General features: G+C 47.1%; 1 protein-coding gene across 1 annotated transcript; it reads left to right on the top strand.

Moving 5' to 3' along the window:
- The first annotated feature begins 3,881 nt into the window (after positions 1 to 3,881).
- AGTR2 (angiotensin II receptor type 2) lies at positions 3,882 to 5,196 on the top strand. Its single transcript, XM_070951874.1, has one exon. The coding sequence runs from the start codon at positions 3,882 to 3,884 to the stop codon at positions 5,010 to 5,012; it is 1,131 nt and encodes a 376-aa protein (XP_070807975.1). The 3' UTR covers positions 5,013 to 5,196.
- Positions 5,197 to 27,153: the final 21,957 nt, after the last annotated feature.

The raw sequence follows: 27,153 nt of genomic DNA, 5'->3' as shown, positions 1-27,153 counted from the left end.
TTCCCAGCTAAAAAAAATCATGGAAAAACGTTTGCCCAGATTTTATTGATCCAAAGCTGGAGAAAAAAAAAAAAACAGAAGTGCTATTGTGAACTTCTAATCCATTTCCACAACTAGCTGCATCTTCAACCTCGTGGTTTCCTCAATCTGCAGAAGCCAAAATGTTCTCGCAACCTCCGTTCAGCAGTTTCTAGAGGCCATTCGTCAGAGTGCGTCCTTCTGCTTTTCCCCAAAAGTGCTTTTTTTCAAGAGGCCATTGGAGTTTCTTTGTTTTTCCTTGAAGACGTTTCACTTCTCATCCAAGAAGCTTCTTGGATTGAACTGAAGAAGTTTCTTGGATGAGAAGCAAAACGTCTTCAAGGAAAAACAAAGAGAGTCCAGTTGCCTCTTGAAAAAAGTACCTTCGGGACAACTGGATGACTGAGCATCTCCATAGAAGTTCTTCTGCTTTCTCAGAAATCCTGAGCACAAAGTTGTTGATGCTTTCTCTAGTGGCATCCCACAAACAGGACTCGGCAAGTGCAACGGCCTTCAGCATAGCTTGACCATCTCACCAGAACATTTGGAAAGGGTGCAGCGTGGAAACTTCCAGGAAAGAGCAGCATTTTAGTCCGTCTGGCTGCCAAAGCCAAGAAAGTATGTTTTTGTTTAGACATTTCTGCTGAAGGAGGGTGAAGGATTGTGTTGGAAGATCTCGTAGGGTTGTTTTGTTTTTTTTCTTTTCTTTTGCAAACCTCTTTGCAATGAATTATCTTCTGTCATACCTCATGACTAACCACATCGTTTGGCCGAGGGGAACACAACTCTCAATTCGTGTCATGTTTTGTTCACAGCTGGGAAACGGGGCCAGCTCCTCCACCCTCCAAGCGTTGGGTAATTAGTAAATTTAGAATGGCCTAAATTCTGTGCATCTCGGGACCCAAATCATCAGCTGCAAAAAGCTGTTTTTTGTCTGTTGACAACTATTTTCCTCACGGATGGAGAGAAAAGAGGAAGAAAGGGCTGCAGGAGTTCAGCTCCAGCTTCTCGGGGAAGTCTGAGAAGAGCTTCTTGAACACCTGAAGAGCTACCATCACGTCCTACTGAGATTGGTAGCTACAGCTAGTACCAGATTCCCTCCTCATTTTTGGTTGTTGTATGAATCCTTTTAATTAAAGAGGAATAAGTGGAGACTTCTCCATCCTGAAAAGCCAAACACAGCCACTGTCCCCTCTGCTGTTTCAAGAACGGCCTCCAGAAGGATTCTAAGAAAGTTGACCTAACCTCAGAATGTCAGCTGAGCTCACGAACTTCTCCCCAAAGTTTTCCCTTCCTAATATCTGTGATCAGAGAGCAGCAGAATGGAAGAAGTGCTGCTATCCCAAAGGCCTAGCCTAAAAATCCCCCAGGTTGATCTAGAGCAGGGCTCTCCAACCTTGGCAACTTAAAGACTTGTGGATTTCAACTCCCAGAATTCCTCAGCCAGCGTTTCTCAACCTTGGTGGACTTCAATTCCCAGAATTCAATTCCCCATGCTAGCTGGGGAATTCTGGGAGTTGAAGCAGGGGTGAAATCCAGCAGATTCTGACAGGTTCTGGAGAACCAGTAGCAGAAATTTTGAGTAGTTTGGAGAACCAGCAAATACCACCTCTGGCTGGCCCCAGAGTGGGCTGGGAATGGAGATTTTGCAGTATCCTTCCCCCAGGAATAGGGAGGGAATGGGGGTTTTGCAGTATCCTTCCCCTGGAGTGGGGAGGGAATGGAGATTTTGCAGTATCCTTCCTCCCGGAGTGGGGAGGGAATGGGGATTTTGCAGTATCCTTCCCCCAGGAATGGGGAGGGAATGGGGATTTTGCAGTATCCTTCCCCCAGGAATGGGGAGGGAATGGGGATTTTGCAGTATCCTTCCTCTGGAATGGGGTGGGAATAGAGATTTTGCAGTATCCTTCCCCTGCCACACCCACCAGGTCATGTCCACAGAACCAGTAGTAAAAAAAATTTGGATTTCATCAGTGAGTTGAAGTCCACACATTTTAGAGTTTCCAAGGTTGAGAAACACTGCTTTAAAGAGCTGGGATGTTTTTTTCCCCCCAGCTGCTATTTGTGGCTCCAGAGGCCAGTTCCTTTCCAGTGTTCCCCTCCTGGGTGAGAAGGTGGGAGTGTACATTCCTTGCAATCTGGCAGAAAAGATGGACCCCAGCTGGGTTTTGGGGTAATGCCAACTCCACCTCCCTGCCGAGCCTTTTTAGAGAGCGGGGCTTGGAGAGGCTGTCCCAGACCTCTGCTGTCCAAATGAACCCAAGTGGATACGTCCCCCCCCCAAACCCCACCAAGTGTCCACACACCCCCATCCCAAACCCAGCTCAGCTTGGCTGACCCTCCTCTCCTTCACCCCAACTTCAGCTGCCGAAGCAGGCAAGCAGTTAAACATGAAGCAGAGATTTAAGGGGTGGGGATGAGGGGATGCAAAAGGGGTTAAGAAAAGTATCCCCACCCAGCCAGCATGGGATGGGTGGCTACAGTGCCCGCCCATTTCCAGCCCCCCTGAACTCCCATTGGCTACAGAGAGAGAGATAGGCAGAAGGTGTCAGTTCCCTTCCCCTGCAGCTGCTGGGAGGCAGGCGTGGGCTGCCCTCTGGCTTCCTTTGGATCAGGGGCTGCTGCGCTCACTCGCTGCTCTGGGGACAGCCAGGAAGAGGCCAGGCTGCCCCTCTGGACCCTGCAGTGGCCAGCAGAGAGTGGTCGGTCGCTCTTCCGATGCAGGGAAACGAGGCAGTTATGAACATCTGAACTGTTCTGGGTGGGAAAAAGCCTCAGGACAGATTCCACAAACTCACTTTTTCAACCCGTAAGTGACAACTCTGCTCTTTTCAACTTTCTAAGTTTTCTTTCAAATGTTTCCGTCCTTTAAAGGACGGCACAGCTTAAAGATTCTGTGTATTGCTAAGGGAGCATCTTCAGCTGCGGAAACATCTGGATAGCATCCAGGACTTAGAGGGCGAACGGTTTTGCTCAGTGGTGAAATCCAATTTTTTTTACTACCGGTTCTGTGGGAATGGCTGGGTGGGCTTGGTGGGCGTGGCTTGGCAGGCATGGCAGGGGAAGGATACTGCAAAATCCCCATTTCCTCCCCACTCCAGGGAAAGGATACTGCAAAATCTCCATTCCCTCCCCATTCCTGGGGGAAGGATATTGCAAAATCTCCATTCCCAGCCCACTCTGGGGCCAGCCAGAGGTGGTATTTGCCGGTTCTCCGAACTACTCAAAATTTCCGCTACCGGTTCTCCAGAACCTGTCAGAACCTGCTGGATTTCACCCCTGGTTTTGCTGCCATCTCTTTTCACTCTTAGACTATCTCTATCCTCGTTTCTACTTTCCTTCTAATACCTTCAGCCACTGACTCTAGTTTGCTAATCAGGAATATCTGGGCTCCACCAGGCAGGAGAATCTGGGCTCTCTCAAACCAGAGGGCCCACCCACCCTAAATGTCTTTTAAAAGAACTAAAACTGGGACTTTCAAAACCTGGGACCTTGGGGAGAAGGAAAGCTTTCCTGGGAGTTCGTGGAGATTCTCCGTCCTCCAGGTCACCCTTGTCCCAAAGGTGCTTTTTCAAGAGGCAACTGGGACTTCCTTGGTTTTTCTTTGAAGACTTTTCATTTCTCATCCACTCAGAGCTGAAGAAGGTTCTGGGATGAGAAGCGAAACGTCTTCAAAAGAAAAAGAAGGAAGTCCAGTTGCCTCTTGAAAAAGCACCGTTAGTGCTGAAGAGTTGCAATTCACGCTTCTGTTCTGTTGTCCTCCTTCCTTTAAGAGCCAGCAGCATCCAGCCTCGGTAGTGCAGAGCCAGAAGTTCCATGTCTCAGAGTGTCCTGCAGGCCACCCCATCTTCTCTGACCCCAAGATGCATTTCAGGAACTTCTCCATCATCTTCGCCACCGAACAGCCTCCTCAAGAGCTGGCTCCCACCAACGTCTCCACCAGGGAGGCCTGCCTCCTCCGCTTCTCCAGCCACCAGTTTGTGGTCATCCCCGTGCTCTACTGCATCATCTTCATCCTTGGACTTGTGGGCAACAGCATGGTTCTCACGGCACTGTGTCGGCAGAGGAGCCCAAAGACGGTGGCCAACGTCTACATCTTCAACCTAGCAGTGGCTGACCTGCTGGCCCTCATCACCCTTCCCTTCTGGGCCACCAGCTATGCCAACGGGTACAACTGGGTCTTTGGCTCCATGATGTGCAAGCTGTCCGGCTCCATCCTCTGCTTGACCATGTTTGCAAGCATCTTCTTCATAACGTGCCTGAGTGTGAACCGTTACCAGGCCATTGTTCACCCTTTCCAGTGCCAGCAAGGAACTTTGGAACGGGCCTTCATTGCCACATTCACCGTTTGGGGACTGGCGACCTTGACTTCTCTGCCCACTTTCTGCTGGCGTGAAGTCAACTACATTGATGAGCTGGGCGTGAACGCTTGCATCATGGCCTATCCCTCCGAGAATTACGCCACCTGGTCAGCTGCAACAGCCTTAATGAAAAACCTCCTTGGCTTCCTGCTCCCCATGGCCATCATCCTTGGGTGTTACATCTGCATCAGGGTGCACCTGAAGAAGGCCCAAGGTTTCGCCAAAAGCATGAGGGTCAGGGACCGGGTGCTGAAGCTGGTGGCCGCTGTGGTGGTGGCCTTCTTGATTTGCTGGCTCCCATTCCACATCTTGACCTTCCTGGATGCCCTCTCCTGGATGGAGGTGATCAGCAGGTGCCACCTCACCTCTGTGATCGATGCGGTGCTGCCCTTTGGGCTCTCCATGGGCTTTGCAAACAGTTGCATCAACCCCTTGTTGTATTATTTTGTGGGCAGGCAGTTCCGGGATAAACTCCAGCATTTATTCAAGCTGAGCCTCTCCCAGTTCAACAGTGGCCGGGAAACCCTTTCCTCCAGCAAAACCAGCTCCCTCAAGACTGCTGGCTCCCTGAAGGAGGCTGACCCAGGAGGAGCCACGGAGAGGCCACTGACCCACCCACTGTGGGTTCCCTAATCGCCATCTGGAAACAATTAAGTGGCAGTTATGTCCTCTCTGTGACTCATGTTTTTCCTCTGGTCTCCCCTTGCTCATCTCCTAGGACAATCTGTCCATCCAAGACCATGTTTCCATTTGCTTTGAGAAAGGCTGTCTTGTAGGGGGCAATTAATTGTCAATAAATATCTTAACACTTTACTAACCCAGCTTATTTCTATGACTAAAGTGTGTTTCTCGTGGCCCTGAAGCGGAGGAGTTTGCAAAGTAAATTAACTTTCAACACCTTCCTATTCAGAATAGAATAGAATAGAATAGAATAGAATAGAATAGAATAGAATAGAATAGAATAGAATAGAATAGAATAGAATAGAATAGAATAGAATAGAACAGAACAGAACAGAACGAGTTGGAGTTGGAGTAGGAGGAGAATAGAATAGAATAGAATAGAATAGAATGGAATGGAATGGAATGGAATGGAACGGAATGGAACGGAACGGAACGGAACGGAATGGAACGGAACAGAACAGAACAGAACAGAACAGAATAGCTTTATTGGCCAAGTGTGGACACACAAGGAATTTGTCTTTGGTGCATAAGCTCTCGGTGTACATAAAAGAAAAGATACATTCGTCAAAGTACAATGTTGTAAGGCACAATGTACTAAAAGTCCCTTAGGGAGAGGAGAGAAACCAACTTCTTGGTAGGTGGCCTTCGAGGGTCAACAAGGACCTTGGGTTCACCTGGCCCACCTTCTTCAAGGGGTCAATTGTCCCAGGCGAGCTTTGCAGAAGGCAGAAATTTTGCAGCAGGCTGGCAGGTCAAACCAAGGCATGCCGTCAGCCGCAGGTTGTTGCTCCAGAGCAAAATAATTTAAGGAGGAGGAACAGAGTCAAGGACACTCAGGCAGGAAGGCCCCAGTTTGCCAAGAAACTTACCGTCCTGAGGAATGAGAAGTGTAGCCTACTACCAAGGCGGCAGCGTCCTTTGTTTAAGTTCATGCTTCCCAACTTTGGCCACTTCACGATGGGTGGACTTCAACTCCCAGAATTCCCCAGCCAGTTAGGCTGGCTGGGGAATTCCGGGAGTTGAAGTCCACCCTTCGTGAAAGTTGCCAAGGTTGGGAAACATTGGTTGAAGATGGAAAAACAAGGAAGTGCATATTTGTAACAAATAAAAAAAAGGCACTTGCATCAATCTAGGACAGCTTGGTTCATTATGGATAATTCATGCAATGAAGTCTGGCAAGGAGAGGCAACTGAACTCTTTCCTCCTTGCTCTTCTTCTTCTGCTTCTTCTTTTTTAAAAAAATCTCTTCACTCCCTGAAATAGAGATCCTTAGGACCCCTCCCAGCAGTTACCATGAAATGCAAACTTCCACAAAGTTGTTTGACAAATGTTTCGGTGTAGAGAGAAGGACACCCCCCCTGCCTCTTGTCAGCCTGCGTTTGCTGGTGACATTTATGGTATTGGGCATAATTGCTTGTTTATCCCTTGAATGTGCTTTTCAGTACAACATGTTCCTTCCTCCGGACACCCCTTAATTCCCCACCCCCAGGACACCAGCCACAACTTACCTTGGCTCTGCTTGGGCTGCCCATTCACTCTGATTTATGGCACCATGCAGCACAAAATCTTCTCGTCCCACACATCTGCAGCCAGATGGGTGTCCATAGAGCTTCCCAAGCCCTCTGTCAAAGCATTGCCCAATCCATGATGGCCTTGGGCCACGATTCCGCTTAGGCGGATGTTGCTTACTCCCCCCCCCCTCCCGTCATGGGGGCTGAAGAGTGAGGGATCTCATTAGCTACTTTCTTTTAGCCAGAGGACAAAATAGCCCGAGGCCTTGCCACAGAACATTGAGATGCTACAAAATGCCCTGTTATTTTTGTAGTCGACACCTGCACAGTTTTACCTGTGGAAAATGAGGCCAGCGTGTCCCTCCATCTGCGTCGACCTCCTACTTATTTTATGCGGCATTTCTAACCATTGTTCTTCAAAGAGAACATGGGACTTTGGGCCCCAATTTACAAATAAAATGTCCAATGTGATATCCAGATTCCAAAATTCTTCAAGTTATCCCTCCCCTCAATTTGTCAGTAACTGGGCTGGGAACTGAGCTTCCTCTGTTCTCTGACGATGAGAGGAAAAGCGACGAAGACGAGGCTGTGGCCAGATGGGAAGTCCACCTTGAGCTGCATCTCCTCCAGAACTAGAGGCTTCCCACCAGTGGCTGAAAACAGAGGTAGTTGTATGAACGTCACTTTTGTGACTCTCTTGGGCTTCTCCAATGCTTCATCTTATTTTACAGCATAGAAAGCATAGAAATTTGATCTCTCTTGCCGATCAGAACAGTAAGCTCTACACAACAATGAAGTGGCCTTCTAACCTCCAAGGTTGGGAATCTTCCCAACTCAAACTGACACACCTAAGGTCTCAGGCAGGGTGCTTCATAGCTTCAAGCTTTCCGTGAGGACCTCAAGTCCGAATGATTACCCTTTTATTAAGCAAAAGAACATGGGAGTGGCTTCCTATGTCAATGTTCTCCACATTCTCAGTTGCTGGTTGCTGCTGCTTCTGTTTTTTCCCCCGAGTTCTGTACATTATGCAGATAAGCCTTTTCTAACTGTCCCCATTTGTCATCTGGGGAAACCAGATGATGTGAGGTTGGACTAGATCATGTGTCTGCAACCTTCAACACTCAAAGAGCCATTTGGACCCGTTTCCCACAGAAAAGAAAACACCGGGAGCCACAAAACCCTTCCCATACCTGACTATTTCCTGAGAGGCCACAGAACTAGCATATGTAGTTGAATTAAACGTTCTGTTTTCTTCTGAAACTTTTCTTTTCTGGGATTTATCCATGGTTGGCCTACCAGGGGTTGAAAAGCTCAATAAATTGTGTGCCAACGGGTGTCGCACATTGGTGGTTGTGATGCATATTTTGAGTGACAGGGAGCTGCAGCAGAGGGGTGAAAGAGCCACATGCGGCTCCAGAGCCACAGGTTGCTGACCCCTGTGCTAGATGAACATTATGGAAAGTTCAGAGCTTTCTCTTCCTCATAGGCCTCATAGACTCACTTCTTGGCAATTGTTCACCGGGCATTGCTTGTGCCCCTTCCGTGGCAATCAGGAGATTTGATAAGTAGATGGCTTTTGTAGTCCGTGTTTTTAACCGGGGCACCAATTCATTTGAGAACAGAAAATAGCAAAAGAAAGAGTTATTTCAGAGGATGTAGCTAGAGTTCCATCTTGAAGAGGCTGGAGCTATGAGCTCCCTCTTTTCAAAATCTTCTATTGTCAGAAATTCAGCGGAGTCAAGTTTGAAGCTGGCCCTGCCTAATGCTTCTTCATAGACAGCCTGCCGTAGAAAATCTTCTATTTTTGGTTCTCGTGGAAGCTCTCCGGGGGCGGGGGGGGGGGCTGGCATCTCCTGCTGTGCTTTTTCTGGCAAGTAAGAAGCCTCAGTTCAAGAATTTGACCCAATCAGCTGTCCAAATCAAGGTTAGTGGGACAGGGGTGGAAGAGGCCTACAGAGACCAGAACTGCTGTGATGAATGGCTTGGAGTTTCTTCTCCAAACATCACTTGGGAAGCAGCAATCGCTCATGGTGTGTCTCCTTGGCAGCTGTTTTGCCAGAAACTTGGCTGTCCCGCTTTCGGGGAGGGGGGTGCAGTCCAAACTCCCCATCCCAGGCTCTTCCAGGGAAGGCAGAGGTCATTGCAGAAAGGAGCTCACATGCAAAGCAGCCAAGAGTCCCTTCGATGGTCCCAGGAGAGATGCTACAGCTCCACCAAGTCTGGAGTACGTGCCAGGTTTGCATCTCCTGATTTCTGATAGGCACGCCAGCCCAAATGTCACCGAAAACTAAAGTACTTGGAATTCCCCCGCCATGCCAAAAGTCGCGACAGGAACTTTTAAGGGATAGAAATAGAAACCATCTCCTTCATGAATGTGGGCTGAGGGCTGGAAAAGACTGGCCGCTTGCTCAGGGAGGAAATCTTGGCTGGGTCCCCCTCGTAAAAGGCCAAGCATGACCTCCTGCTCACGGATCCCCAGAGGTGTCCACAGGGTTGGGTCAAAAAGTCAAGATGGCCATCATGTCCAAGCGGATTCCAAGCTTGTGGACTTGATTGGCCTGCTTTCTTCATCCGGTCTATGCTGACCAGTCACTGAGGGCTTCAGGCATTTGAAGCCCAAGAGACAAGGAAGCCGAATTCTGCTCTGGCCTCCTTGGTTCTTCTCCCCACACCCTTCCAGACCTCTTCCTCTCCTTGCTGGTCCAGCTGTACTCTCAATCTTTGCAGCAGCAAGAATGAGCCAGGATCCCAGCTGGGCCCCTGCTTGGAGAACAGCCCTCAAGGTCTGTTGGGTTCTTTTGTTAAGAAAGCCCTGCAAGAAACATGGAACCTGTCCTGGTGCTGAAGTTCTGGCCCTGAAGAACCAAGGGAGCCCCACAAGGAACCAAAGGGAGCAGCCAGGAGACAGGGAGGGGAGGGGGCACTCAGGGGCTACTCCTCTCTCACTCCTACCTTGAGGAGCACGATTGGCTCCAGCTCTGAGAACGGCTGCGGTCAAGACAAGCAACACATTTGGTTTTATTTGCTGCACCCGCACAATATCATCAATCAGGGATGTGATAGTTCTTCCTTCTGCAAACTAGATCTCTGGGGACGCACCCAAAACGTTCAGGAGCGCACCCAGATGGGAGCTTCTGGTCTGCCTCCCCTCCCCTCCCCCCTCCTTTCTCTTTCATTGTTTTTATAACACAAGGCCCAAAGTTGCCTTTTTTCTTGCCAAGCCAGATCCTTGGTGTCTATTTTTGCACGGTGTTGCTTCATCCGCCTGAATGCGGCTTTTCAGGGTTTCGGATGCAACACGATTTTCCCAGCTCTGCTGGCCAAGGCATTGCACAATATGGAGACCTCCTCCCGGGACCTCTGGGGCACACAGCAGACTCTTTGGGGCTGGAATGTGCTGCCTTCAGTTTGCCCCACTTTGAGGCAGGGAGGGTTGCCTTCTTGTAGAGGCCTCTGCATGATGCCAGAATTAGCAGTCTTCAAGAGAGAGGTTCATCCCCTCTACCGTTCCCTAGGCCAGTGTCACTCAACCTTGGAAACTTGAAATTCCCAGAATTCCCCAGCCAGCATTCCTTCCTTCCTTCCTTCCTTCCTTCCTTCCTTCCTTCCTTCCTTCCTTCCTTCCTTCCTTCCTCCCTCCCTCCCTCCCTCCCTCCCTCCCTCCCTTCCTTTCCTCCTCCTCCTCCTCCTCCTCCTCCTCCTCCTCCTCCTCCTCCTCCTCTTCCATTCCAGATGTTTTGCAATCTTTGGTCAGCCCTTATAACCCCAAGTCAAACTCAGCTGGAGGATATGTCTCTTCCCCACGAGATGGCAGCACCCAATTAATCTTGAGGCTCTCCAAAAGCTACACAAGACCGTACCTACTAAACGGGGGACAGGAAATCACCAGGAGATTCCAGGGCTTTACTGCACACTAGACTAGGAATTCACCTCTATTTATGTGGTTGCTGGGCACGCAATCTATCAGTCAATCAAAGGAGTCAAAAAGTCATCCAGAAGAAGGCAGTCACAGACCATTGTTAAGAAAACCAGCTGGATGAATTCAAGGGATCCAAGGACATTGAACACAAAGGATTCTCCTTTAGGGTTTTAAGTCACTGGGAGTCCAGCTATTATACAAAACCCCTTAATGTGCAGCTATCCTAGATAACGGTATCTAAAGCCAATCAGTCATAGTAGCCGTGTACAACTTCTTGCATCAGAGGCAGCTTGCTTTTAATGCTAGCTGCTGGGAACTTCAATGTTGAGAATGTCATCAAGAAGGATTGGAGGCTTCTGAGAAGCATCTAAAGGAGCACAGTGAGAGGCAATCTGGTGACCTAGATGGGGAGTTGGGACTGTCCAGGGGTGGGTTCTACTTACCTTTACTACCAGTTCGCAATGGGAGTGCGCATGCACAGATCACCCATGATGATGTCATGGCAGGTGGATGGAGCCTCCCGCCGGTTTTACTACTGGTTCTATAGAACCGGACTGAACTGGGAACAACTCACCACTGGGACTATCCAACTCTAGGACTTTCCCTGGTTTAAATAACCATGGAAAAATTAAGCTCTAGTTGAAATTTCTCTTAATGAATTCAAGTCAGATTCTGAAAGTATTTGAGTTGGCAGTTCATCTTCAGGCCATGGAATGCCATCATGAATGATGAAGAGCTGAAGAATGCAACCTTCTGCAATGACTCCGGTCAACCTTAGCCCGCTTCTTTTCCAGGTTCTTCAGGGACACAAAATCCCAAACCAAGTCCAATAGATGATCACAGTTATGGAGCTGTGTAATGTTCCTTCAACCTATTTTGTCAAACATCCTGCTGCATGCAAGCAATCCATGGCCAAAATCCTATGTCTGCAATGGTCTAGGGTTTCCTGCTTGAGCAAGGAACTGGACTAAAAGAAGACCTCCAAGATCTCTTCCAATTCTGTTATTCTGTTATACCTCCAGTGGCGAGATTGCTCCTCTTGTGCTCAGTGACCTCCAAGTATTTGGTTCAGGCTGTTACAAACTTACAACACTACGTACAGATGTTTTTATTGACCAATATTTTGCTTGGTCTGTAGATAGCTGGAATTTCTGCAAGATACAAACTTCTTATCTTATCCTAAGCCGGAGGAATGAAAGTGTATCTTCAGGGTTCTCTGAATAAGCTTCCCAATGCCCAGATAAAATCCATTCTACTATTTTTTAATCTTTGAGCAAGAGATAGGGAGTTAAAATTAGAAGGGGGAAGCTCTTTGATGGCCTTCTTCTAGGAGATTAAGATAGCAACGCTCAAAAGAATGTTGGTTATTGTCTATTCTTGAAAATGGTGGGTGGGGGAAAGATTTTACAACAGCTTTACTGGATTTGCTCTTTGCAAATCTCTTTCTGGCATGTGGAATTCAACCTTCCACACTTTCTCTCCTACATTTTTCTGAGCATTCAAAGGACAGGAATGAAGTTTTGTATCAAAGATTGACAAGGTGCAAAACAAGAACACCTCAACTTATCAAGCACCTGATCAAATGTGAAGATTTGGAAGCCTTGCTTAAGGGGTGTCTCTTGAGGGGTGTCTCCTCACCCAACACCCATGCCGTGTTCACACATGCAAAGGCAGGGGACATCCTTGCCATTGATTTGACTTGTTGCAAGATTTTATCCCTTTTCCTATAATGCAGTGTTTCTCAACCCTGGTAGCTTGAAGATGGGTGGACTTCAACTCCCAGAATCCCCCAGCCAGCAGCGCTGGGATTCTGGGAGTTGAAGTCCACCCATCTTCAAGCTTCCAAGGTTGAGAAATACTGCTATAACTGTTGTCAATACATAATTGATTAATCAGTGTATCGTCTGAGTACCTCTTCTCCCTACTCCTCAATTATTTCACACATCCTAATATTAATCATTTCATTTATTATGCCAATTCTCCCACCTTTCTTTACACTATTACTCTAGATATAGATCTCTTCTCCAACCAATAATAACATTGCCCCCATATCTTAAAATATTCCTATTCCTCTCTTTCTTTAAGTGTCAAAGTCAATCTATTCATTTCTGCACAACCAAGATTGAGGTTTGAAAGGGTTTGTGCGAACCCAGGTATCTTCTCCTCCTGGGTCCTATAATTGATTAAGAATAGATGGCAGACCTTGAGTTGAAGATATCCCTTCTGTTGACCAACTCCTGTGTGTAGACATGCATCTAGCTAAGAGAGCTTGAAAACAATTTTTTTTCATTCTTCTCTTTATCTCTAATTTGTGGGAACTGAATGGAATAATCTCTGCAGGTGGGCAAGATCTGGTGTGATCCACCCATTCCTAGTTAGGCCCAGATGACAACTACACAGCCTGGCAACTGATCAGCATCCCGGTAGAGGCCCTACTCAGAATCTTTCAGAAGGAGGAACCAGGAATAGAAAGAACAATACAATCATCTGTGGCCAGTTTTGAGTTGAGAGTTGGCTTTGTTTTCTTTTGTTCCACAATTTGAGACGGAGAGCTCAATATCACAATATAGGTCATAAACAGAAGACAAATCACCAAAGGCTCTATCCAGCATGGAGCAAAATTTTGTCCGAAGTCTTCCAGACTAAGATTTCTCCTTAGTTTAGGCAATTCCAGATGTTGATACCTAGACTCTCCAGGCAGAGGGAGGAACCAAAGGTCACGAATAGCATCTGAAGTTTCACTTCTTAGGATGATGTTGAAATAGAGACAGTACCCAATATTTAATCAGCTCATCAGAAATGCCTCAACAGCCTCTCAGCTCTGTGGGCAAAACCTTCCTTGCAATGCCAGGGTCAAAGAACACATGGAATGAATGATGGTTTCTGCTTTCTTCTTCCTACACAGCACTGGTTGCTGTGATCAGGGCAGGGCTCAAGTAACTCTCCTGATTTGACCTCTCAGTGGTTTTTGATACCATCAACCATGGTTATTTTCTGGACTGCCTGTGGGGGTTAGGGGAGGGGGGTACGGTGTCCCGAGGTTCTTCTCTTTTCCCTGTGGGCAAGACCAGTTGGTATGTAATTGGGGGACAGACTGAGCCAGAGACCCACCTATGTGGGGTGTCTCAGGGGATGGAGCTGCCATATATTCCCCGATAAATGAGATGATTTATGGCTGAAATTTAACTCCTTCCATCTCCAAGATTCTATACGTATCTCCAGAGGTGGGTTTCAGCAGGTTCTGGCCAGTTCTGGAGAACCAGTAGCGGAAATGTTGAGTAGTTCAGAGAACCGGTAAATCCCACCTCTGACTGGCGCCACCCCCATCTATTCTCTGCCTATTCCCAGCTGATCGAAGAAATGGGGATTTTGCAGTAACCTTCCCCTGGAGTGGGGTGGGAATGGATATTTTACAGTATCCTTCCCCTGCCACGCCCACCAAGCCATGCCACACCCACAGAACCCGTAGTAAAAAAATTTGAAACCCACCACTGCGTTATCCCTCTTTCTCCTGGCAATCCAGAGGCTGTGCAAACCTTGCAAAATTCCTGGGTTGTGTGTTGACATTGGGCAACCAGAAGATTATGAGGAAGGCCTTGACTTTGCAAAATTGGGTCCTGGGTGATGCAGCTGAACCCGCCTGCCCTCCCAGGTGGGAGTTTCGCCTCCTCTCTGCCTCTTAGCAAGTGGAGAACTTCCCAGATTTGCCTGTAAGAGCCAGGAAGGACTTATTAGGCAACCGAGGGGCTGAGTCATTCCCCAGATAATCTTTTAATAATTCTCGAGTCTTTTTTTAGCCTGTTTTGTTTTACACCCTGAAGAGTTGTGGGTTTGTTTTCCCTCTCTCAGGCTGCCTGTTTGCTTTGCAGGCTGATGCAGTGATACCCAGACCAGAAGCTGTGGTTGACCGTCTATCTCCTCGCATCTCTTTCATGCCACCTACCACATCTGGCTGCTCGTTGACGGAGAGGTTCAGAGGTGGGACTGAGGGAACGGCCTTTGTTCGGTGGTCAGGCGCATGCCTGGCCATTCGGCTTATCTGTTTGCCAACCATCATAGTGGCCAAAGCTTTTAATAAGCTGGGTAAACACCAGGATAAATAAAGGAAGTCTAGTTTCAAAAGCTGAAGGGACAAAAACATCCGGTCACCAACTCACCTCCAAGCAGGTGCTCACAAATCTTTAGACTTTAAATTTTCAGATATTTGGGGTGGGGGGGGCAAGATCATTTAAGTACCTACTCTAAAAGCCACACTGAGTCCTAAAACCAAGCATGTTTTTTAGGGACAAAGACTTTTTGCAGCTTTCTCCTTCTAAAATGTATTCCTGCAGGTCCTTCTTCCTCTGTTCGCACCAGTTGTGAAATCCAAAATTTTTTACTACTGATTCTGGGGGCGTGGCTTGGTGGACATGGTGTGGCTTGGTGGGCATGGCAGGGGAAGGATACTGCAAAGTCTCCATTCCCACCCCACTCCAGGGGAAGGATACTGCAAAATCTCCATTCCCACCCCACTTTGGGGCCAGCCAGTGGTGGTATTTGCCGGTTCTCCGAACTACTCAAAATTTCCACTACCGGTTCTCGAGAACCTGTCAGAACCTGCTGGATTTCACCCCTGGTGGCATGTCTTTTCATGGTATGATAAAGTGAAAGTAAATGTGGTTTTTAAGAATCATTACCTGAGAAACAGGTTATAAAGGACAAATATAAGCCCATGCTGTTCCCAAGGATATCACCGTTGACGTCCATTCAAGAAGCTTTTTACAGAAGAGAAAGAACCGATAAACAATGATGATTAATGTGAGGGTATATTAATACAAGATAAGGAAGAAATTAAGATGAAGAGAAGGGAATAATGAGCAACAGGACACCCTTTTCAATGGTTGTCTTAGAATAAAAAAAAAGAGGATTACTATGGGTAAAGGGATAATTGGGATTTAGAAGAAAATGAATTTGAAATAGAATTATGTACAAATGATGATCATATAATAGCTGAAATGTATAACTTGTTGCTAAGATGTGAAACAGAGGTTGAACAAGTTCAAAGACTGTCTGGTGAAACGGGTGTAAATTTTGGTTGCCATTCAAACAAGAACATGTGAGAGAAGCCGTTTGGAACTGGTGTTAAATTGTCATTGTGCTTTCATTCAAAAGAGTACTTTTGCAAAATGATGTGGCTGTGGCTCCCGGCGCCCCGATATAGTCAGCAGGTGCCATCGCTGACTATTGGGGGTGAATCTTTGCCCCCCACGGAGAGGGCTCGCAATCTGGGTGTCCTCCTGGATGCACGGCTGTCTTTAGAAGAGCATATGACGGCCGTGGCCAGGGGGGCCTTTTATCAGGTTCGCCTGATTCGCCAGTTGCAGCCCTTTCTGGATCGGGACGCCCTGCGCACGGTCACTCATGCCCTTGTTACTTCCCGGTTGGACTATTGTAATGCTCTCTACATGGGGCTCCCCTTGAAGAGCACTCGGAGGCTCCAGCTGGTCCAGAATGCGGCCGCGCGGGTGGTTATGGGCGCAACCCGTTATGCCCATGTGACACCCCTCCTGCGCGAGCTGCACTGGCTCCCGGTGGTCTTCCGGGTGCGATTCAAGGTGTTGGTTACCACCTTTAAAGCGCTCCATGGCATAGGACCCGGGTACCTCCGAGACCGTCTTCTGCCACCAATAGCCTCCCACCGACCAGTTCGTTCCCACAGAGAGGGTCTCCTCAGGGTGCCGTCAGCCAAGTTATGTCGGCTGGCGACGCCCAGGGGGAGGGCCTTCTCTGTGGGAGCCCCAGCCCTGTGGAATGAACTGCCCCCGGAAATTCGTAAGATATCTGACCTCCGGGTGTTTCGCTGCGCATTGAAGACCCTGTTGTTCCGCCAGGCCGGACTATCAATACAATAGTTTTAAATTGGGGTATTTAAATTTATTGGGGTTTTAAATTTGAGCCATTTATTTAATTATTTTAAATTTTATATCATTGTTTTGTTTGTGTTTTTAAATAGGCTGTACACCGCCCTGAGTCCTTCGGGAGAAGGGCGGTATAGAAATAAAATTATTATTATTATTATTATTATTATGTACCCATGATATATGATACTGGCTAAATTGTCTAAAATGTACAAAGGAATATAAAATCAGTGTTGGAAGTGTTATACTTTGGAAGTATTATATGCCAAAAAAAACCCTAGAAAAATAGTGAAATGCTTTCAGTAGACTGGATGATAAAATTAACTGAACTGACAGAAGTGGAGAAGTTGACCATAAAGACTTTTTGAAATACTGGAAGCCATTTGTGGACCTTTTGTTGAAAGAAGAAAAAGAAGATGATTTCAGGATTGGGGAATTAAAAAGACGACAAAGACGTTCTGGGAAACTTGACAAAAAGTAGTGCAGAAGGCATAATTGTATGGTGTGTGTTTTTTTTTTTTTTAAAAAAAACCTTCCTTCTTGGTGCCCCATTCTCTTGGATTCAACCGGAGCTTCAAAATTGCAAAGACGCTTTTGGATGTTTTGACGGTTTTCTTTCAATCTCAGGAATTCCTTGCTGGAGAAATGCTTCTGAGTCACCCTCAGGGGCTGCTAAGGGGGTGAATGACCTCATGTCTCCAGTCATTTTGGGGTTTCTTATTTACTCCTATTAAATCTGCATAATACGTGGAAGGTAAGCATCTGTGGCTGGGCCAAGCGTTGGTGACTCACCTGTTTTTAGGCATAAGCTGTATATGAAAAAATTAAAAAACATTAAAAGCCTTACAAACTTTTGCCATCAACAGTCCAACTCCAGTTCTAAAATTAGACCATTTAATCACACAGGAACTGGATTTGTCACCGCCATAAATTCTAGATAATTTCAACGAAGCCGGCTGCAAAGTAGGTTTTTATTGCCTGAACGGTAGTTAAAAGAATGTAGTTTAATACCTTAAGTGTCCTTACGTAGAAACAGCTGAGAATAACAATCCTGATGTGACGCCCTAAAATCTGGAACAGAGAGAGTAAAAAATCCTGTTATCAGTTTATAATGTTCAGAGTCCCAGGTGAGAAGTGCTCTAGAATGAAATGAGTGGAATTGTTCAGTAAGTGTGCTTCAAAAGTCTCCAGGATTGTGCCTCCTCCCTTTGCAGATAATAAATATTTAAGTGCATCTGAAATAACTCACTGTAAGGCACGATCATTTGATAATGACCAAAGGGATTGAAACAGCCAAGTTCACAATGACTTGGCTCAAAATTGGATCCTCACCAACTTTCCAAGTTCTACTGCTTCTGGATCTCCCAGGGTTTGGAGCTCAGGTGGGTCCTTCTGCTGAAACAGAAGAGAGGCATGCATGGGGGAACGGAGCTACCTAACTCCAGGGTCCCCAATGCAATATAGATTCAACCAGACGTGAATCTGTGGAGAAGAAGGATAGAGGCAATCGGAAAGGTGAAAGGACCTCTCTGTGACATTCCCCACCTCCCTGGTGACAAGTGATCCATCTGTCATCCACATCAACTTTCGGATTCAGGGTCTTTCCAGAAAAACAAGAACATTTCCTCCGCAGTCGCTGAAAGCAACTTTCCCTGCCTCTCGGAGTTAGGTCAGAGTAGTGAGAAAGCATTGTTTGCACACACCTGTACTTGGATTCCTTCTGCCTACTAAGAGAGACAAGGAAGTCAAGAACGGCATGGGCACTTTGGGTCTATTGTGCGTTTCCTGAGCCTGACCTTACGTGAGACGGGAGAGGACATAATACCTGCGTGTCTTGGAGCCAAGGAGGGAGGCACACTCCCAGCCATTTGTCTTATTTTAGGGACAATAAAACAGTCCCACCAGCAGAGGCCGGTGAATGGAGAGCCTTCCTGTTTCGCCTTTTAACTCAAGGGCTGCTATGAGTGAGCAACAGATTATTTAATCAAGTCATTTGTGATCTGACGGAAGATTTCACAACACCAGATAGAAGAAACAATTCTGGGCTTTCCCTCTTGAAGAAACAGCCGTGATGCAACAGGGAACAGAAAAAGCATGCCAAGAAAGGGACCCATCCAGGTGTGTCCAAGGGAGCGAAATGACAAGTGATTTCATGAGTTTTTAGGCCTCTTTTCTCAATCCACACTCCGCTTTCTGTACCTTTTCTGAGTCAACGTGGGAAAACCAGAGGTAGATTCCAAAGTCACATTTCCTGGACGGATGCTCAAATGAAAGCCTGCATTCTGGGGAAAGAAGGAACGAGAGAGAGAATCTTCCGGGATCTTCAGGGGTCCTTGGGCCACACCTGAAGAAACGCAGCTCTAGGAAAACTGGCAGGCAGGCAGGCAGGGAGAGGCAGGATCCAGCCCAGGAGGGAGGCGCTGGGTTATCTTCCTGGGCGCTGCTCTATTTGTTCACGTGCTTCAAAGCCGAGCCGAGGCCAATTTGTAATTAGCAGGGTGGAGAGGAGAAGCGAAGAAAGTGCTTTGGTCTTGAGGGGTAAACATGTTCATCCTGCTGGTGTTAGGGTTCCAAGTATTTTGTATTTTGCCTAATGCAAAAGAGGGTTTCCAGGCCTGACAGCTCGCTCTTCTCCATCCTGGAATTACAGAAGGGCAAGTCATGTCTCAGTTGACAGCCTTGCCAGCTGCAGGGAAGAAGGCACGGTCCCAAGGGCCCCCATCTCCCTCCCCTCTTGAATGGCTCCTCCGGGGTTTCTCACGGGGCCCCTTTGCTGAGCCTGGAGTGGGGGATCTCCCCCAAATCCCCACTGGCCTGGAGTGGGGGATCTCCCAGGCAGGCCACGAGATCCTTGGGGAACGTCCCCATGTGGAAAGAGACGGAGGCGAAGGCACCTCCCTAGTCTTGCAATAGCACAGAGAGAGTCAAGGAAGCATCCAGTTCTCCTCTGGTTCCCCCTGGGCATGGCCAAGGATTTGATTTTGCATGTTCTGTAGCCCCGAGGACTCGTTCACCTCAGCTCCCTACCAGGATATTCTGTCCACACAGAAACTCTAGTGGGAAGAAGCCCAGGGTGTGGACCCGGCCATGCCTCCTTGCCTCCTCCCTCTCTTTCGCTCCCAGTTGAAATGAAAGAAAAGCTCAACCACAAGAGCCAGCCGTTGGTCGTAGGCCTTGACGTTTGCACCAGGGCTGCTTCCTTGTGAACAGCAGCTGGGCCTTCCCCTGGGATATGCCAGGTTCCCTGGCCTTAAACGCCATGAGTGGCCGTAATGAGGCATATTGTGGTCATCTTGGGAGTTGTCTTTCTTTCAAAGCAACCCTGAGCCAGTTGCCTCTCTACGAAACCAAAATGCAGTAATACTGAGTCCTCCATGACATCACAACTTCCCTGTGTTTCACAGTGACGGGTCTGGCAACCTCTCATCACCCCTCCCGTGATACTAGGCATCTTGCAACTCGCCTCGAACCCTTTGCCAATGCATCGAGTCACATAACCGGATGATGAAGACTCTGAGCAGTGCAAGGTTTCCCTCTCTGGAGTTACATAAGCAGCACCTCTCATCCATCCAGTTTGTGCGTTTCAAAACATCTCAATCCAGCCAATCCGAGGCGAAGAATTTGGCAATCGGGAGCAGGGAGACTATCGCTGGCGCCTGAAGGAAGCTTGAATTCACTTGTAATAGGATACAAATTTGTCTGTAAGAAATGTAGGAGATGACCAGGCTGAGCCCAAGAGAGGGAGGGGTCGAGCGTGCATTAGTCTTGAGTACCTTCACACCCACAAGAAATCTAAGTCCATCCCACCTTGAACTCCACTGACTCTTACAGTATCTACTGCCGATTTGTAGTTCATCATGCAATAAGCCTACAGTCACTTGAACCGCCTTTATCCTGATTTCTTGCGCCTGACGGGAAGGGCTGAATTGACCACTGCTTGGTTTTCTCTAACCCAGATCTCTCCAATCTGCTGGACTACAACTCCCACCATCCCCAGCCAGCAAGGCCCAATAGAATTTGACTTCAGGCATCCTCACTAGGTGAATGTTTTTATCACCTTGTGGCTCCATTTCAGCCATCCTACCTGGCCTGGGGATTTATGTGATGCAACATGGGATGTGTTTGTGCCTCTGTAAATCCATCCCACTGACAGTGGATTTTAAGAGAAGAGGCTCCTTACCTGCCATCCAGGGTTCTTTGCTGTGTCCATTAACTTCTCACCTGCCTTACTCTTTTCTGAACATTAACATTTTAAATTACATGCACACACACAAATACAAACACGTTATTTTAGGAGAATTTTCCTCTCCACTCAGCTTTTCCTCCACTGAACAATAATTTAATAAATAATGAGAGTTTAAGAAGTGAGCGATATTCTGCTTTCCAAAGAGATCCAAGAAAATATCTCTAGAAACTCACAAGGGGTCACCGAGGGCCTTACAACTCTCGTCCCCAAGTATATACAACACTTTAGGATCCTCAGAGAAAATCCCCAAATGTGTTTTCTACATAAAATGTATAATTAAATCCACCCTTTAGCAAGCTGAATGCACCAAAAAAAAAAAAAACAAACCCCAATCCCCGTGTTCCATCCATGAAATGCCAACTCAAAACTGGGCAAGACCAAACTGGTTGCATCCTGAAGCCCGTTTTGAACATGGAAACCTCACTCCGACGGTGCCATTCGTTGCTTCCACGGATGATGGATGGCCGAAGACCTTCATCCAAGTTGCAGGGAGTCTCAGGAGGAAATTTGAAAGAGCTGCGTCATGTGTAAAAATAAACACAAACCGTGGAACCCAGCCTCTTGACTCAAAACCTGGAAACCTCTGAAATGAATCACGTCCCCTTCCTGAGCTCAGAAAGGAGCGTTGCCCCATGCACTCCGATTCTGTCACCTTCTGGATGCAGAAACTTTGAAGTGGGCCTCAAAATGAAAATTCCCTGAGAAAAACGATGACCTCAAAGCAATCTCCCGCCTACAGTGTGTGTGAATAAGCAACATCCCTTGAACGCAACCCGTTTTATTCACCATCATCTGATCCCAAGGCTGATGCCATCTTCTCCGGTGGGCACCAAAGGACCCCTTCCCTCTTTCACTTATCACTTAAAGCCAAAGAAAGACTCCAAGATTGGAAGGAGACTCGGTTCTCATATTAATTTTGCAGGGGACATTTTGAACCATCACACCCACCTCCTCTCCTTCCTTTGTGTGTGAGTTGTTCTTTTTTATCATAGCAGAACAACAAGCAGCCATTCTCTCCTTCAGGCAATTCCACAGACACTAAATGTCTATGGCAGGGGTCAGCAACCTGCTGCTCTGGAGCCGCATGTGGCTCTTTCATCCCTCTGCTGCGGCTCCCTGTTGCTGGTCGGCTCCACAATTGATAGGGCTTTTGGTTAATACAGGTATAGAGGAAAAAGGATGCCATGCTAGGAGGAGACTCTATGGTGGGGGATCACTGGCCACCATCGCTACCCGTTCTCCAAACCACTGGCCGCCATCGCTACCGGTTCAGCTGAACTGGTCAGAACTGGGAGCATTTCACTCCTGGTCTTGAGGTCTTCCAACTACTGACTCTACTCAACAGGACAGAAAGCTGAAGTGCCCGGCACCAAAGAGCTAAAAGAAAGAGAAGAGAAGCGACTTGAGTAAGAAGCTAGCAGGGCCTCAGATGTCCAGGAGATCCAGTCTGGTATGCAGCCCATTAAAGCCACTCTTCTTTGGAAAGAGCCGCAGCTATTATGGTCTCAAGCCAAGGACTGTGCTGGGACTTTATTTGCAGCTAAGCTGCCACGGCTGAAATGTTTTTATATATGCTTTGTTGCTACATCAACCGAGCAAACGTCTGCAGAGGAGTTAATCCGTAATGGTACTAAAACAAGAAAATACTTAAGCTAGGTGGACGCGAGCCAAGTGCCTGAATGCCAAGCCCCTGCGCTGTATAGGAGAGTATAGCGATTCATCGTCTCATCTTTCGTCAGCAGATCATCTGGCAGGATAAAGCGTCTATTGTCTTTTGCCTGGGTTTCTACCACCCTTGCATGGCTTCTGCCGGACAGGTTTGCACGCTAAGATGATTACAATGCCAGGCCGTTGAGTTGGAGATGATTGAAAACGAAAGCTTGTATCATCAACACAGGAACAATTCCCGGAACCGCACCAACCAAAAGATGTGTGTGTGTGTGTGTGTGTGTGTGTGTGTGTGTGTGTGTGTGTGTGTGTGTGGTGGGTTGCTCCTGGTTCGCACTGGTTCGCAAGAACCGGTAGTAAAAATTTGTAGTAGTTCGGAGAACTGGTAATAACATTGGCTGGGCATGCCCCCCCGAACTGGTCCCCGGCCTGGTCGCCGCTCGCTTACCCCGCCCACCTCATCAGAGGCTTTTTTTTTTTTTTTAACTTTTAAAAACATTTTTTCTACAATCTCTTCGGCCAAAAAAATGCTTTTAAAAGTAAAAAAAAAAAAAGCCTCTGATGATCGCGTGGCTCAGCTGGGATCGTCAGAGGCTTCTAAAAGCATTCTTTTTTCTGCAACCTCTTCGGCCGAAGAAGTTGTAGGGGAAAAAAATGCCTTTAAAAGCCTCTGGCGATCCCAGCTGAGTTGCCTGATCGTCAGAGGCTTTTAAAAGCATTTTTTTTCTGTAACCTCTTAAGGTTGTAGAAAAAAATGCTTTTAAAAGTAAAAAAAAAAAAAGTTGGCCACGCCCACCCAGTCACATTACCCCCCACCAAGCCATTCCAACAAAATAAGCCACGCTCACAGAACCGGTAGTAAAAAAATTTAGAACCCACCCCTGGTGTGTGTGTGTCCCTGCGAGGGGGAAGCCGGAAGATGTTCAAGACCAGGCAATGCATGAATTGCATGCCAACCATCCACAGATTCCCCTTATCTCAGGGTGCCAGGCTGAAGAAGGAACCCTCGCTCACTCAAAGGCTCTGGAATGCCCAGGTTCCTGTCTCTTTGGAGAGCTGGAAAAGCACTCACCTGTCCAGATTTTTGAGAGCAGGAGAGAATCAACTCAGGGACTTATAAGCTGCTGCTTTGAACTTGGTCTTGTTCCCTGAGCCCAATATCTTTTGGGAAGGGATCAGTGGTGAAATCCAAATTTTTTTACTCCCGGTTCTGTGGGCATGGCTTGGTGGGCATGGTGTGGCTTGGTGGTCGTGGCTTGATGGGTGTGGCAGAAGAAGGATACTGCAAAATTCCCATTCCCTCCCCACTCCTGGGGGACGGATATTGCAAAATCTCCATTCCCACCCCACTCTGGGGCCAGCCAGAGGTGGTATTTGCCGGTTCTCCGAACCACTCAAAATTTCCGCTACCGGTTCTCTAGAACCTGTCAGAACCTGCTGGATTTCACCCCTGGAAGTGAGGATTTTCTGCTGCTTACATGGAGAATAAGCTCCTTCTGACCTTGGTCTTGGTCTTCCATAAAGACTAGCTATCCTCTGCAGCCGGTGCGGCTGGAAGAGATATCGTGCGTTCTTGTTCCACGGATGAATTGTGAGCGTGGCACACAAAAGAGTTGCCACGGTTGCAGAGAAGGGTTGCTTTTTCGGTTTTTGCTTGTGAGATGGGCCTTGTTGGAAACATAGCTGGTTGAAATCGAGACTAGAGGAAACGAAGACATTAAAAGTCTCAGGAATGAGGAAACAGTTCCACCTTCCCTGGATCTGTGTCGATCAAAACCTGAAACTTCCCCAAAGCAGAAGGAGGAATTCTGTGGGTTGAAGTCCACAGTTCTTAAAGTTGCCAAGGTCGGATATTCCTGTTGTGGAAGCTCCACCAGAAGCAAGAAGTGGCCTCAGCATGCCAGACGCAAGGAAGCCAAGTGAAAATCTAATTGGGCACCTTGTTGGGAAAGGAAAGGAAGACCAGGTCCCCAGGATGAAACATGGAGGCGACTCATCTGCCAGATGTTTCCATTAAGATCTCAAGATGGTACCGCATCCTCCTCTGATATAATAAGCCGCCCAAGGAGGCCCCTTTGCCTTGGCTGCACATGTGAAGCTCAGAAAGTCAGACACTTTCTTGGCAGAAGTTGTGGTGGGAAAACATCTCCTCCCTAGAGAAACCTTCCTTGCCCTTTGGACCAACCCGGGTGGAGGGTGGGGGTAGGTGGCTGATTTGTTTGCCCAAACTTTACAAAGACAATGCCCACTTCCTGATGGTTTTATGCTCCTTTTTATAAAGTTGTGACCCTTTGGATTATTGTTTTATGCAGAACTACAAGGACAAAACAATGAAAAAAAAGTGTTGTTAACCTTCTAATTGGCTTGATTAACTGCAATGCATCGTAAAGTGCTAGATACACCAGAAATGATGTCCCATGGCATGTGGAAAATAAATTACTTTATGTGCAAGAGGCCAGATGGATTTTTTTTTTTAAAAAAATGAATGCCTCATGCTTAAAATGTAAATATTATTTTCAGTATTGGGGCTACCCTTCTTTTAGAATAGATGTTCCCCACCGCCACCAACTGCCACCTTGATAGGAAGTTGTTTGTGTCATTTATTGATGCCAATTCTCAGCAGAACAGTTGGCAGTCAACATGCTCATTTTTTTTTTGAGCCGGTGAAGAAAAGGATACCCTGATTATAAGGATCTGTCAAGGGCAGATCAGGAATAAGTGGATGGCTGGTCATAAATTCCTTTTTTTCAGTACCATTGTAACTTCAAACAGTTGCTGCATGAATGGTTCAAGGACTACCTGTACAAGCATGCAACCTGGATTTTCTTTGCAGGCTTCATCTTCTTAAGGTCGGTGGGAGCTGTTTTTAAACCTTGGCCAAAGGCGATGTAACAGGCTCAGCCACGCCACAGCCTTCCTGAAATGACCTGGGCTTCGGACTCAGCCTCACCTTATCCTGAAAGTTCTCGCAATTCCATCCTCCTGACGGGGCTCAGAAGGGGAACAGCTCCTCTCGACATGGAGTGTTTGATTCTCTCCCTACGTCATCGCTCGGCTAAGCTAAGCTCTCTTTCCCTGTTTGCAGGGCGGGGCACTTGCCCAACCCGCCTTTTCAAATGCACCTCCTTGGTTCAGTGCAGGCAAGATTCTGATATGAAGCAATAGCAATGATTCCTTTGTGGGGGCCACATCTCATGAACGTCAGGAGGAACCTCTAGGAACTCTGTTGTTCACAGGGTGAATTCATCGCAGAAAATCTCATTCTTGGTAATCTTGAAGTTGAGAGGATGGAAACCTTCCCTGAAAGTCTTAGGGATGGAACATCAAGGCAAACAAGTTAAGAGTTGTTAACCTAATCTTGTGAAACTTCTTCTCTGGAAGTATTGTATTGCAAACTAGGGCATACAAAACCTTTGCTAGACCAATTCTCAAATACAGCTCATTTTCCTGGAACCCACACTGTAAATCAGACATTAATACAATTGAGCAAGTCCAGAGGTATTTCATAAGAAGAGTCCTTCACTCCTCTGCTCACAACAGAATCCCTTATGCCACCAGGCTTCAAATTTTGGGCTTGGACAACCTAGAACTACGCTGCCTTCGGTCTGCCCTAAGTACACAAAATTATCTGCCACAATGTCCTACCTGTCAATGACTACTTCAGCTTCAACCACAACACACGAGCACACAATAGATACAAACTTAAGGTAAACCACTCCAAACTCGATTGCAGAAAATACGACTTCAGCAACAGAGTGGTCAATGCCTGGAATGCACTACCTGACTCTGTTGTTACATCCTCAAACCCCCAAAACTTTAACCTTAAACTGTCTACTGTCAACCTCACTCCATTCCTAAGAGGTCTGTAAGGGGTGTGCATAAGAGCACCAGTGTGCCTACCATCCTGTCCTACTGTCCCCTTTTATCCGTATCCATTTCATGTATTAATAATCATGTTTATACTTATACAGTATCTGTTATCTTATACATGTTTGACAAATAAAATAAATAAAATAAAATAAATAATAAATAAATAAAACAGGAGAAAGTGAGATAACTCTGGGCTAACAAAAGTTCTGGTAAGGAAAACTAAAGCCAGTTCCAATGTCCCCCAAGAAGCTTCAACTGGTCTGGTGTGAAGTTTCTTGGACATCTCATCTTCTCTTCCTATTTTCTGAAAACAAGATCATGTCGTTGTTGGAGGGCGCAGGATCTCTGCTCATCTTCCTTCCCATTTTCCAGAGGAGAAAGCATCTCTGTGCCAACATTTATCACTTGAACTACAGAATGATGCAAAGGTTTGGAGTAGAGTCAGAAGCAGTGGTGGGTTTCAAAATTTTTTACTACCGGTTCTGTGGGCGTGGCTTGGTGGGCATGGCAGGGGAAGGATACTGTAAAATCTCCATTCCCACCCCACTCCAGGGGAAGGATACTGCAAAATCCCCATTTCCTCCCGATCAGCTGGGACTCGGGAGGCAGAGAATAGATGGGGGCGGGGCCAGTCAGAATTTTTACTACCGGTTCTCCGAATTACTCAAAATTTCCACTACTGCTTCTCCAGAGCTGGTCAGAACCTGCTGAAACCCACCTCTGGCCAGAACCTTTTCTGATGCTTCACCAAGTCCATTCTGGAGTTTGGCTTAATGATCCCCAACTGGGAAGTCATCACTTCCAGACTGCAGATGTGGGAACATTCCCAGCACTGAAGATTTGTGATTTCTCTTCCGCTGCTTCACATTCTTCCAGCCTTGAGAACTTTTCACAGATGGGATTAAAAATAAGAATGACGTATCAGTTGGGTGACTGTTGGAAAACTAGAAAGAGGAAGGAGGAAATTAGGTATGTTTGCCAC

This window comes from Pituophis catenifer, unplaced genomic scaffold (assembly GCF_029215685.1).
Source record: "Pituophis catenifer annectens isolate HBS135680 unplaced genomic scaffold, rPitCat1.0.hap2 SCAF_11, whole genome shotgun sequence".
NCBI classification, from domain to species: domain Eukaryota; kingdom Metazoa; phylum Chordata; class Lepidosauria; order Squamata; family Colubridae; genus Pituophis; species Pituophis catenifer.
Note: the sequence above shows the minus strand (reverse complement) of the source record. Positions and strands in the feature narration are given on the sequence as shown.

Excerpts from the sequence above, each read along its gene's own strand:
- AGTR2 (XM_070951874.1), top strand. The coding sequence starts at position 3,882 with ATGCATTTCAGGAACTTCTCCATCATCTTCGCCACCGAACAGCCTCCT.